The sequence below is a fragment of the Globicephala melas genome, chromosome 4, assembly GCF_963455315.2.
Source record: "Globicephala melas chromosome 4, mGloMel1.2, whole genome shotgun sequence".
Lineage (NCBI taxonomy): Eukaryota > Metazoa > Chordata > Mammalia > Artiodactyla > Delphinidae > Globicephala > Globicephala melas.
The window spans coordinates 107,250,901-107,264,196 of record NC_083317.1 but is presented as its reverse complement, the minus strand read 5'-3'; the positions used below and the strand labels follow the sequence as shown (position 1 = coordinate 107,264,196).

The following is a 13,296-nucleotide window of genomic DNA, read 5'->3' as shown; positions in this document are numbered from 1 at the left end:
GTAGATGGAATAACGGCTTCCAAAGATTTTCATGTCCTAATCCCTGAAATCTGTGAGTACATTATCCTATGTGGCAAAAGGGATTTTGCACATGTTTAAATTAGGGATATAGAGCTGGGGAGATTATGTGGGATTATTCAGGCAGGCTCAATGTTATAACTGCAAAGGTCCTTATAAGATGAAAGCAAGAGGGTCAAAGTCACAAAAGTGGATGTGAGGATGGAAGCAGAGGTTGGAGTAATGTGATTTGAAGATGGAAGAAGGGGCCACAAGCCAAGGAATGCATGTGGTCTCTAGAAGCTAGAAAAGGCAGGAAAACAGATTCTCCTCTAGAGCTTCCAGGGGGAACACAGCCCTCAAGACATCTTGATTTTAGGACTTCTTACTTAGAAATGTAAAGTAATAAATTTGTGTTGTTTTAAACCCCTACATTTGTGGTAATTTGTTACAGCAGCAATAAGAAATGAATATACCAGTGTGTCCAAAGCCCAGTGAGGATTTTGGATTTATGCAGAGGGCAGAGGGAAACTCTTGGAGGTTTGGCAATAGAGAGAACTGATTTGATTTGTTTTAAGAGGGTGGCATGGCTGCTGCATGGAGAATGGACTGAAGTGGGAGTGCAAGAGCAATCAGGGAGACTAGGTGGGAGGCCCAGCGTACATGCAAGTGAGAAGTGGCTGGTTTAGTGTAAGGCTATAGTGTGGAGATGGAGAGAAATATATGCCAGGGGTCGCTCTTACAGGATTTACTGATGGAGTAGATGTGGCCAGGGAGGAAGAGGACTGGAAAAGAAAGGAAATAATAAAGGATGGGGTTTGGGGCTTTTCAGCATCAGGTAGACAGTTGAGAGGCAGTAGAGTATAGTGACTAACAGCCTGGAAGCCAAATCCAGACGGCTGGGGCAGTACTACTTAGCATTACGTCACCTTGGGCGTGTTACTTACCTCTCTGTTTTCAGTTTCCTCAACTGTAACAAGGGCTGAGTAAGGGCTGGTTTTAACTTCGTGTGAGATATATAAGGTGTTACCTAATAGTATCATTATGAGTTGGTGCCATTTCATGAAGTGGGAAAATTTGTAAAAGAAATAGATAGGGGGGTGAGGGAAATACAAAACAATGCTTTTGATCTGTTAGATTTGAGATGCCTTTTGGACAGCAAAGTAGAAATATCAAGGAGGCAGTTTAAGAATGGCTATTTCACATAAAGAAGTGGAATGTTATGACCCTTGCCTTTCAGATTAGAGGAAAATATCCAACTACTCCATCTTATTTCCTTTGCTTTGATTGGCAGGAGCAGCAGGGGCCTTTCTGAAGGCTTATGCAAAGCAGTTGAAGAGAAAGGATTAACACTATTTGCTGAGGGTAAAAGAAGGAATGCAGTGTTTAAAGAGATGTAGGCATTCTTTCTATTCCTTCCAATTCCTCCCATCCTAATGAAGGGGAAGATAACAGTTGGGCAGTGAAGGGCAGACCATAAAAAGAGTGGCTTAACTGGCGTGGGGGTGGGAGATGACCATAGTGAGGGGAGTTCTTGGGATGGTAGACTGCCCAGGGACCTTTTTTCTTAAATTGCAGCCAAAATTTATTGGCCACATAGTAAAATAACCACTTAAAGGTGTTCTGCTGTCCCTGACTCTAGATTTGGAAAAGTGTGTATAAGAATCTGAACATAGAGTGAAAGTTGTGGCTGGGGCTGCTGAATCTCAAAGCATTTCTAAAAGGAACATTGTTGTTTGACTTAAAAGTAAAGGTATAAAACTTGGCAAATACAGGAATCCACAAAAAAAACCCATCATCTTTATATTTCGATATCCTTATAGTCCATTTTTCTAAGTAATGCATATTTTAAACATATTTTCACTTAGTAATATATCCTGGATATTTTCCCATGTCATTACATGATATATTTATAGTTATCAAATAGCTATGTAGTATTCTAATCTGTGGATGAATCATAACTTATTTTCTAATCCCTTGTATTTTAAAATTTCCAAATTTTTCACTTTTATAAGCAAGATATTTTGAAATTCATAGAGATAAATCTTTCTATTCACATGCAGTTATTTCCTTAGGATAATTTTTGCTAGACTCAAACTTGCATATTTTTAAGACTATTAATTCATAATGACTCATTACCTTGCAATAAGATTTTATTGATTTATAATCTCAGCAGTGTTTGTAAATACCTATTTCTCCACTTCCTAGCTAATACTGGGTAGTATAACTAAGAAAAAAAAAAAATCCTAGTTTAATGAAAACTTGTACTCCTGCATCTTTGGCTCTTTGTATTCTTTCCTTTGTGACTCACCTTAGTACAACCTTTGCTCACTTTTTAATGGTATGTCACTCTTTTCCTTATTCTTTATTTTCTAATGTTTTACTTGGAAATAATTTCAAACTTACAAAAAGTTGTAAACATGATGATAGTACAAAGAGCACACAAATAGGCTTTACCCAGATTCATCTATTATTAATGTTTTAACCCATTTGTTTTTTCCCCTCACCCCTACCCCTGTCCCCTCAACCTTTTCTCTCTCTCTCTCTCTCCCCCTGAAACCCACACACAAATTTTCCTGCACCATTTGAGGATAAGTTACATACAACACGACCCTTTACTTCTAAATAGTTTAGCCTGCCTTTCCTCAGGACAGTGATACTTCATATAACCAGGAGGGTAATCAATGTTATAATTTTACATGCAATAATTACATTAATAATATTCTAATCTAGCATCCATATTCTAATTTTCTGAGTGGGCCTTTATAATATTTTCTCCTCTAGCACATAGTCCAGGTAGGGTCAGCCTACTTGGTATGTCTCTTTAGCCTCCTTAAATCTGGAATATTTCCAGTCCGTCTTTGTCTTTTTATGACATGGACATTTTTGAAGAACGCAGAACCCCTCATACTTTTTTAAATAAAATATTTTTCATTTTGTATTTTTCTGGTTTCCTCTTGATTGGATTAAGGATATGTACTCTCAGCCAGAAAACCACATAGGTGAGAACGAGCACTTCTCAGAGCACCACATCTAAAGGCACATGATCATCTGCCTCTCGTTGGTGATGTTAATTTTGATCACCTGGTCAAGGTATTGCTCAATTTTTCCACTGTATTAGTACTGAGGGGTTTTGTTCCCTTTCAACCAGTAAGCAGTCTATAAGAGACACTTTAGGTACATACACATGCTCTGCTTTTCATCAACACTTATCCCTAGATACAGCATCCATTAATGATTTTTGCCTCACCTAATCTTTATGACAGTCATTGCTAGATGATGATTTTTCCAACTCCAAGTCTCCCTGACCATTTATTAGTAAGCCCTCAGCATTCTACTTTAAATAGGAGCCTCCCTTCTTCCCATTATTTATTTACTTATTGGTATGGATTCATGAACTCCTGTTTTGTTCAATGGCTTATAATTCATTATTGTACTTAATTATTTTGGCACACAAATTGTTCTAAGCTTAGCCACTGGGGGCCACTTCCGGCTGGCTCTTATGACGTTGGAACATGATCCCGTCCTCTTTCATAAGCACTTCCTTACTTTCGGTATAACAAACTGTTTCAGGTATAGCTACTCTGCCCCAGCCTTGGAATCACCCATTTCTCTGAGTAGTCCTTGTTCCTTTGAATGTGAAGGGTATTAGAGACCAGTATCTAGGCTCTAAGTATGCTCACGTGCTGCTTGATTACGGTGATGGTTTCATGGGCTTGTACGTATGTCAAATCTGCCAAATTGTGGGCAGTTTATTGTATGTTAGTATACTTAAAACTATTTTACAAAAAGTGGATAATAAAGGAAACAACATGTTTTAAAAAACATTTTTTTCATAAAAGAAAAAGTAGAACTAAAGTATAGTGTTTAGGGATAAAACTTGGGCAATACAACTCCAAAGAAAATCAGTGATTACCATAAAATTCATGAGAATGATCAATTTAGGGAGGAGGGAGTTGGCTATTATTGGGCCCAGGACATGAAGCTTCTAGGCTAGCTGATTAGGTTTTATTTTTTTACATGGATGGTAGTTGCAAAAGTTTCTTCCTTGTAATAATTCATCATATAATTGTTTATGTAATTTTCTGTAGCTTACAATTTTATCATTGTAAGCTAGAAAAGAAAATAAATGAATAAAAATAAATGCTGTTCATATTCATGATATAAATAAATTATTGTTTATTAGAAATTAAAGTTATTTTGCAAGTAGGGCAAACCCATTAAGAATCTAACTTTTTTTTGTACATTTATAAACGTATTAAATTAGCTTTCAAAGCTATTTTAAGGTACATTCATATAATAAATTATTAATGAGAAGTCTATACAAACAAACTGGAATATTAATCTTTCTTAATATGTTAACTTTTTGAGTATTGTTACAAAACCGAATCATATAAGATCAAGACAAATGTCTATTTCAGTTTTAGAATTTCCATTTCGTTCTTTTTAATGGTTTCTACTTCTCTACTGAGGTTTTTTATCTTTTCACGAATTAAAGTAGATTTTCCTTTATGTCTTTGAGCGAGTTATAACTGTGCCTTCAGAAATCCTTGTCTGCTAATTTCAGTATCCGGGTCATCTCAGAGTCAGTCCCTATTAACTGTCTTTTCTCTTTAGAATAGGTCATGCTTTTCTGTGTCTTCCTATGTTGAGTAATTTTTTTATATTCTGGACATTGTGAATGTTATGTTATGGAAATTCTAGATTCTGTTATATTTCTCTAAATACTGTTGTTGTTGGTGGTAGGGGTGGTATTACTTTAAGCAGATAATTAATTTGGTTGGCCTCAAAATGCAAACTCTATCTCTATGGCAACAGCTCAAATCTCAGTTCAGTTCTTTCATCTTTAACTAGGCTGCTTGGAGTCTGCCCAGGGCACCTGTAGTTCAGGGCTCAGCCAGACATATGGGCAGAGTTTATATGCAGTATTTGGGATTCCCTCTCACTGGCTCACTCCCATTTGGGGTTCACTTTTCACTTTCCTGTAGCTGTGGTTGTCCCCAAACCCTGTCTTGTAGTTCTTCAAGCCAGAATGACTGTGAGTTTTCTACCAGTTTTCTATCAGAATTTTGGTTCTCCTGTATGGGGCAGACTGGGGCCTGCCCTCAGGTTTAAAATCATTTAAAAAAAAAGCAACAAAAAACCCTGACCCCATGGCTGTCACCTTATTCTCAGTGTCAACTTTCCTCCAGAATCTTCGTGCTTTTGGTCACTTTCACATAGGGGTATTTTCTTTTGTTTGCTTTTTAAATGTTGTCTAAAGCTTAGACATTTTAGTTAAATGCAGATCAGTCTGACAGGAGATTACTTGGCCATTATAGAAGTGGACTGAATATTTATTTCTTTAAAGAAATAATAATATGAAGATGCTAAGAAATTTTTTTATGGATGAGTAAAGTAATGATATGGAAAAGCGCATATAATTGGACTAACAGATTAGGTTATTTTTTGGCAAACAAAAACCTTTTGACTATATATTTCTAATTTCAAGGAAATCTGCATATGTAACCACAAATACAATATAAAGATAGGAAAATTAATAAAGGAAAAACCTGTTTTTATAAAAGGGAAAAAAATTATACTTCAACTATTTTGAAATAAAATATTTGAACCTCTTTTGTATTATTTTAGGAATAAATCTAATGAAGCTGATGAGTGTCAAAGAGAACTTAGAAAACTGAAGTTCGAATCCATTATTTCTGAGTCACGGTATACACTGCAAATTTTTTATTTAATAGTTTTAGTAATTGAATTTGAAACCATATTTTAAATAACATTTAAAATGTACTTAGCTTTTCTTATTGTATTGTTTACATAAACAATACCTAATTCAAGTTTATAATATATTGAAGCTTTCATTGATTTTGCCTTTGCCTGGATGGGAAAATGTTTAAATCGCAGAACTATTCATTTACATAATGTTCTTATTTTAAAAATTAAAGTTATACTCTTTAGTTTTAAATGAGATATTTATCTATCTTTGATAAACATAAAAACATAGTATTTAATGCGTATTGGTTGGGTTTTTTTCTTATTCCATTTTAGGCACACCAGATTGCTTAAAGAAAAGGAAGACTCTTTAATGACTTGTCAACAAATATATAAAACTTTACAGGAAGAACTGACTGCAAAAGAAAGGCAAGAAGCTGACTTAAAAAGAAGAATTAATCTTGCAGAAAATGAACTGGAAATAACCAAAACCCTTCTAAATCAGGCAAAGCAAGAGGTTGTAACACTGAAAAGTGAAAGGTACAGTCAAGAATAATTTCTTCCAAATATATTTTATGTTTAAGTCAGTATTCCATATATATTTGAAACACCAAGGTCCTATATATTTTGATAACAGTAAAATCACAGTATTAAAGATATATTTCACCTGAAAGGTCATTGCATCCCACCACCTCATTTTACAAGTGATTAAACTGAATCCCAAATTGGTTAAATGACTTGCTTAACATCACACAGTTAGTGCAAGTAGAGATGGAACCCACATGGCATTTGGTGTTAGATTTTTGTTGAAAAGAATCAAAAAGATCATGTGTGGTACTTATACTACTGAGCTTTACCTCAGCCAATAATTGGTGGATTCTATCATTTTCCAATAGAAAAATATCTTTTTATGTCACTTTTTCCTTTTATTAGCTCCTACTTTTCTTCTCTCTTTGTTATTTTTCAATACCTGTTATTGGGGACTCTCCACGAGCAAAGATACCTCTGGTGTAGCGATAGTATCAAGGATACTAAGAAGCATATTCCTCCACACAATCTAGATATTTTTGGTCAGTTAATTTGTCTTTAAATTAAACTTACCTGTACTTAGTATCTCAACCCTGCTTTCTGTCTTTTTGTTTTCATTTGCCTGATAATGTCTTTTATTCTTTCTGAGTCCTTTTGTTTTGAATTCATATTGATGTATAGCACAAATTTGGGGGGTTTGTTGGTTTTTATTAAATCTAGGAGTCTTTAATGGGACATATTATGCCATTTACATTTATTGATATAACTATTATATTCCATAAGAACAGAAGTTCCATAAGGGCAAGAATTTTTGTCTTGTATTATTCTGTGTATAGAAGGCACAATTGGCTATTTGTTTTTCATTCTTCTATCATATTCTTTCCATTGGAGTAGAATTGTTTTACAATGTTGGCTTAGTTTCTGTTGTACAATGAAGTGAATCAGCTATATGTATACCTATATCCCCTCCCTCTTGGACCTCCCTCCCACTCTCTGCCCCATCACACCCATAACGGAGCACCTGTCACAGAGCACCGAGCTGCACTTCCTGTGCTTTATAGCATGTTCCCACTAGCTAGCTATTTTTTATGCATGGTAGTGTATATATGTCAAGCCTAATCTCCCAGTTCATCCCACCCTCCTCTTCCCCCTCTGTGTCCACATGTTCGTTCTCTATGTCTACCTCTCTATTCCTGCCCTGCAAATAGATTCATCTGTACCATTTTTCTAGATTCCACATATATGCGTCAACATACGATATTTGTTTTTCTCTTTCTGACTTACTTCACTCTGTATGACAAACTCTAGACCATCCACATCTCTACAAATGACCCAATTTCATTTCTTTTTATGGCTGAGTAATATTCCATTGTGTATATGTACCACATCTCCTTTATCTATCTGTTGATGGACGTTTAGGTTGTTTCCATGTCCTGGCTATTGTAAATAGTGCTGCAGTGAACATTGGGGTACCTGTGTCTTTTTGAATTATGGTTTTCTCAAGGTATATATATGCCCAGTAGTGGGATTGCTGTATCATATAGTACTTCTATTTTTAGTTTTTTAAGGAACCTCCATAGTGTTCTTCACAGTGCCTGTATCAATTTACATTCCCACCAACAGTGCAAGAGGGTTCCCTTTTCTCCACACCCTCTCCAGAATTTATTGTTTCTAGATTTTTTGATGATGGCCATTCTGACTTGTGTTAGGTGATACCTCATTGTAGTTTTGATTTGCATTTCTCTAATAATTAGTGATGTTGAGCATCTTTTCATGTGCCTCTTGGCCATCTGTATGTCTTCTTTGGTGAAATGTCTATTTAGGTCTTCTGCCCATTTTTTGATTGGGTTGTTTGTTTTCTTGATATTGAGCCCCATAAGCTGTTTGTATATTTTGGAGATTAATCCTTTGTCCATTGCTTCATTTGCAAATATTTTCTCCCATTCTGAGGGTTTTCTTTTCGTCTTGTTTATGGTTTCCTTTGCTGTGCAAAAGCTTTTAAGTTTAATTAGGTCCCATTTGCTTATTTTGTTTTTTATTTTCATTACTCTAGGAGGTGGGTCATAAAAGATCTTGCTGTGATTTATGTCAAAGAGTGTTTTTCCTTTGTTTTCCTCTAAGTGTTTTATAGTGTTCGGTCTTACATTTAGGTATTTAATCCTTTTTGAGTTTACTTTTGTGTATGGTGTTAGGTTGTGCTCTGATTTCATTGTTTTACATGTAGCTGTCCAGTTTTCCAGGCACTACTTATTAAAGAGGCTGTCCTTTCTCCATTGTATGTTCTTGCCTCCTTCATCATAAATTAGGTGACCATATGTGCATGGGTTTATCTCTGGGCTTTCTAGCCTGTACCATTGCTCTATCTTTCTGTTTTCTGTTTTGCCAGTACCATACTGTCTTGATTACTGGAGGTTTGTAGTATAGTTTGAAGTCGGGGAGCCTGATTCCTCCAGCTCTGTTTTTCTTTCTCAAGATTGCTTTGGCTATTCAGGGTCTTTTGTGTTTCCATACAAATTATGAAATTTTTTGTTGCAATTCTGTGAAGAAAGCTATTGGTAATTTGATAGGGATTGCATTGAATCTGTAGATTGCTTTGGGTAGTATAGTCATTTTCGCAATATTGATTCTTCCAATCCAGGAACATGGTATATTTCTCCATCTGTGTATGTCATCTTTGATTTCTTTCATCAGTGTCTTATAGTTTTCTGAGTACAGGTCTTTTGCCTCCTTTGGTAGGTTTATTCCTAGGTATTTTATTCTTTTTGTTGCAATGGTAAATAGGGTTGTTTCCTTAATTTCTCTTTCTGATTTTTCCTGGTTAGTGTATAGGAGCACCACAGATTTATGTGCATTAATTTTGTATCCTGCAACCTTACCAAATTCACTGATTAGTTCTAGTAGCTTTCTGGTGGCATCTTTAGGATTTTCTGTGTATAGTATCATGTCATCTTCAAACAGTGATAATTTTACTTCTTTTCCAATTTGTGTTCCTTTTATTTCTTTTTCTTCTCTGATTGCCATGGCTAAAACTTCCAAAACTATCTTGAATAAGAGTGGACATCCTTGTCTTGCGAGACTGGACATCCTTGTCTTGTTCCTGATCTTAGTGGATATGCTTTCAGTTTTTCACCATTGAGAATGATGTTTGCTGTGGGTTTGTCATATATGGATGGCCTCTATTATGTTGAGGTAGGTTCCCTCTATGCCCATTTTCTGGAGAGTTTTTATCATGAATCGGTGTTGAATTTTGTCAAAAGCTTTTTCTGCATCTATTAAAATCATATGGTTTTTATTCCTTAATTTGTTAATATGGTATATCACATTGATTGATTTATGTATATTGAAGAATCCTTCCATCCCTGGGATAAATCCCACCTGATCGTAGTGTACAATCTTTTTAAGGTGTTGTTGAATTCTTTTTGCTAGTATTTTGTTGAGGATTTTTGCATTTATGTTAATCAGTGATATTGGTCTGTAATTTTCTTTTTTTGTGATATCTTTGTCTGGTTTTGGTATCAGGGTGATGGTGGCCTCATATAATGAATTTGGGAGTGTTCCTCCCTCTGCAATTTTTTGGAAGAGTTTGAGAAGGATGGGTATTAGCTCTTCTCTAAATGTTTGATAGAATTCGCCTGTGAAACCATCTGGTCCTGGACTTTTGTTTGTTGGAATATATATATATTTTTTTTTGCGGTACGTGGGCCTCTCACTGCTGTGGCCTCTCCCGTTGCGGAGCACAAGGCTCCGGACGCGCAGGCTCAGCGGCCATGGCTCACGGGCCCAGCCGCTCTGCGGCATGTGGGATCTTCCCAGACCGGGGCACGAACCTGTGTCCCCTGCATCGGCAGGCGGACTCTCAACCACTGCGCCACCAGGGAAGCCCCGGAATATTTTTAATTACAGTTTCAATTTCATTATTTGAGATAGGTCTCTTCATATTTTCTAATTCTTCCTGGTTCAGTCTTGGAAAATTGTACCTTTCCAAGAATTTGTCTGCTTCTTCGAGGTTGTCCATTTTATTGGCATATAGTTTTTTGTAGTAGTCTCTTATAATCCTTTGTATTTCTGCAGTGTCAGTTGTTACTTCTCCTTTTTCATTTCTGATTCTATTGATTTGAGTCTTCTCCCTTTTTTTCTTGAGTCTGGCTAAAGGTTTATCAATTTTGTTTACCTTCTCAAAGAGCCAGCTTTTACTTTTATTGATCTTTGCAATTGTTTTCTTCATTTCTATTTCATTTATTTATGCTCTGATTTTTATGAGTTTTTCCTTCTACTGACTTAAGGTTTTCTTTGTTCTTTTTTCTCTAGTTGCTTTAGGTGTAAGGTTAGATTGTTTATTTGAGATTTTTCTTGTTTCTTGAGGTGAAATTGAATTTCTATAAACTTCCCTCTTAGAACTGCTTCTGCTGCATCCCATAGGTTTTGGGTTGTTGTGTTTTCATTGTCATTTATTTCTTTGTTTTTTTTTTTTTTTTTTTTTGCAGTACGCAGGCCTCTCACTGTTGTGGCCTCTCCCGTTGCAGAGCACGGGTTCCGGATGCGCAGGCTCAACGGCCATGGCTCACAGGCCCAGCCGCTCTGCGGCATGTGGGGTCTTCCCAGACCAGGGCATGAACCCATGTCCACTGCATCAGCAGGCAGACTCTCAACCACTGCACCACCAGGGAAGCCCTCTTTGTATTTTTTTATTTCTTCTTTGATTTCTTCAGTGATCTCTTGGTTATTTAGTAGCACACTGCTTAGCCTCCATGTATTTGGGTTTTTTACAGGTTTTTTCCTGTAATTGATTTCTAATCTCATAGCATTGTGGTCAGAAAAGATGCTTGATACGATTTCAGTTTTCTTGAATTTTCTGAGGCTTGATTTGTGACCCAAGATGTGATCTCCCCCGGAGAATGTTCTGTGTGCACTTGAGAAGAAAGTGTATTCTGCCACTTTCGGGTGGAATGTTCTATAAATATAAATTAAATCTATCTGGTCTACTGTGTCATTTAAAGCTTGCGTTTCCTCATTTTCTGTTTGGATGATCTGTCCATCGGTGTAAGTGGGCTGTTAAAGTCCCCTACTATTATTGTGTTACTGTCAATTTCCCCTTTTATGGTTGTTAGCATTTGCCTTATGTATTGAGGTGCTCCTATGTTGAGTGCATAAATATTTATAATTGTTATATCTTCTTCTTGGATTGATCCCTTGATCATTATGTAGTGTCCTTCCTTATCTCTTGTAACAGTCTTTATTTTAAAGTCTATTTTATCTGTTACGAGTATTGCTACTCCAGCTTTCTTTTGATTTCCATTTGCATGGAATATCTTTTTGCATCCCTTCACTTTCAGTCTGTATGTGTCCCTAGGTCTGAAGTGGGTCTTTTGTAGACAATATATATATGGGTCTTCTTTCTGTATCCATTCAGCCAGTCTGTGTCTTTTGATTGGAGCATTTAATCCATTTACCTTCAAGGTTATTGTCGATATGTATGTTCCTATTACCATTTTCTTAATTGTTTGGGGTTTGTTTTTGTGGGTCTTTTTCTTCTCTTGTGTTTGCCGCCTAGAGAAGTTTCTTTAGCATTCGTTGTAAAGCTGGTTTGGTGGTCCTGAGGTCTCTTAGCTTTTGCCTGTCTGTAAAGCTTTTGAGCTCTCCATCAAATCTGAATGAGATCCTTGCTGGGTAGAGTAATCTTGGCTGTAGGTTTTTCTCTTTCATCACTTTAAGTATATCCTGCCACTCCCTTGTGGTCTGCAGAGTTTCTGCTGAAAAATCAGCTGATAAGCTTATAGGGATTCCTTTGTATGTTATTTTTTGCTTTTCCCTTGCTGCTTTTAATATTTTTTCTTTGAATTTAATTTTTGTTAGTTTGATTAATATGTGTCTTGGTGTGTTTATCCTGTATGGGACTCTCTGTGCTTCCTGACTTGGGTGACTCTTTCCTTTCCCATGTTAGGGAAGTTTTCCACTCTAACCTCTTCAAATATTTTCTCAGACCTTTCTTTTTCTCTTCTTCTTTTGGGACCCCTATAATTCGAATATTGGTGCATTTAGTGTTGTCTCAGAGGTCTCTGAGATTGTCTTCAATTCTTTTCATTCTTTTTTCTTTATTCTGCTCCTCGGCAGTTATTTCCACCATTCTGTCTTATAACTCAGTTATTTGTTCTTCTGCCTCAGTTATTCTGTTATTGATTCCTTCTAGTGTATTTTTCATTTTGGTTATTGTGTTGTTCATCTCTGTTTGTTTTTTTTTAATTCTTCTAGATCTTTTTTTTTTTTTTTTTACGGTACACGGGCCTCTCACTGTTGTGGCCTCTCCCGTTATGGAGCACAGGCTCCGGACGCGCAGGCTCAGCGGCCATGGCTCATGGGCCCAGCCACTCTGCGGCATGTGGGATCTTCCCGGACCGGGGCACGAACCTGTGTCCCCTGCATCGGCAGGCAGACTCTCAACCACTGCGCCACCAGGGAAGCCCTAATTCTTCTAGATCTTTGTTAAATATTTCTTGTATCTTCTCAGTCCGTGCCTCCATTCTATCTCCTAGATTCTGCATCATGTTTACTATCATTACTCTGAATTCTTTTTCAGGTAGATTGCCTATTTCCTCGTCATTTATTTGGTCTTGTAGGTTTTTACCTTGCTCCTTTTTCTGTGACATATTTTTTTGTCCTCTCATTTTTCTTTTTTTAATGGGTTGGATTGTGTTCCTGTCTTACTGGTTGTTTGTCCTGAGGCTTCCAGCACTGGAGTTTGTAGAGCTGGGTGTTGGTGCCGAGATGAGAACCTCCAGGAGACCTCACTCCGATGAATATTCCCTGGGGTCTGAGGTTCTCTTTTATTCCCGTAGTTCAGACTTGGAGCTCCCACCACAGGAGCTCAGGCCCGACCCCTGGCTCGTGAACCAAGGTCCTGCAAGCCGCACGGGCAGCCAAAAAAAAAAAAAGAAGAAGGAAAGGAACAGAACAATAACAGAGTAAAAGATAAAATAATATTAGAAAACTAACAGATATTTAGAAAAAATTTAAAATATTAAAATATAGATGAAACAACAACCTGGAGGTAAAACAGAACTACAG

General features: G+C 36.7%; 1 protein-coding gene across 1 annotated transcript in view; it reads left to right on the top strand.

Moving 5' to 3' along the window:
- The window catches only part of LEKR1 (leucine, glutamate and lysine rich 1), a 277,970-nt gene that overhangs the window by 194,442 nt on the left and 70,232 nt on the right, over positions 1 to 13,296 (top strand). Inside the window, exons 10-11 of the mRNA XM_060298487.2 lie at positions 5,629 to 5,706; positions 6,043 to 6,246. Of these exons, the coding sequence (XP_060154470.1) occupies positions 5,629 to 5,706; positions 6,043 to 6,246 (282 nt within the window). The remainder of the gene's footprint in view (positions 1 to 5,628; positions 5,707 to 6,042; positions 6,247 to 13,296) is intronic.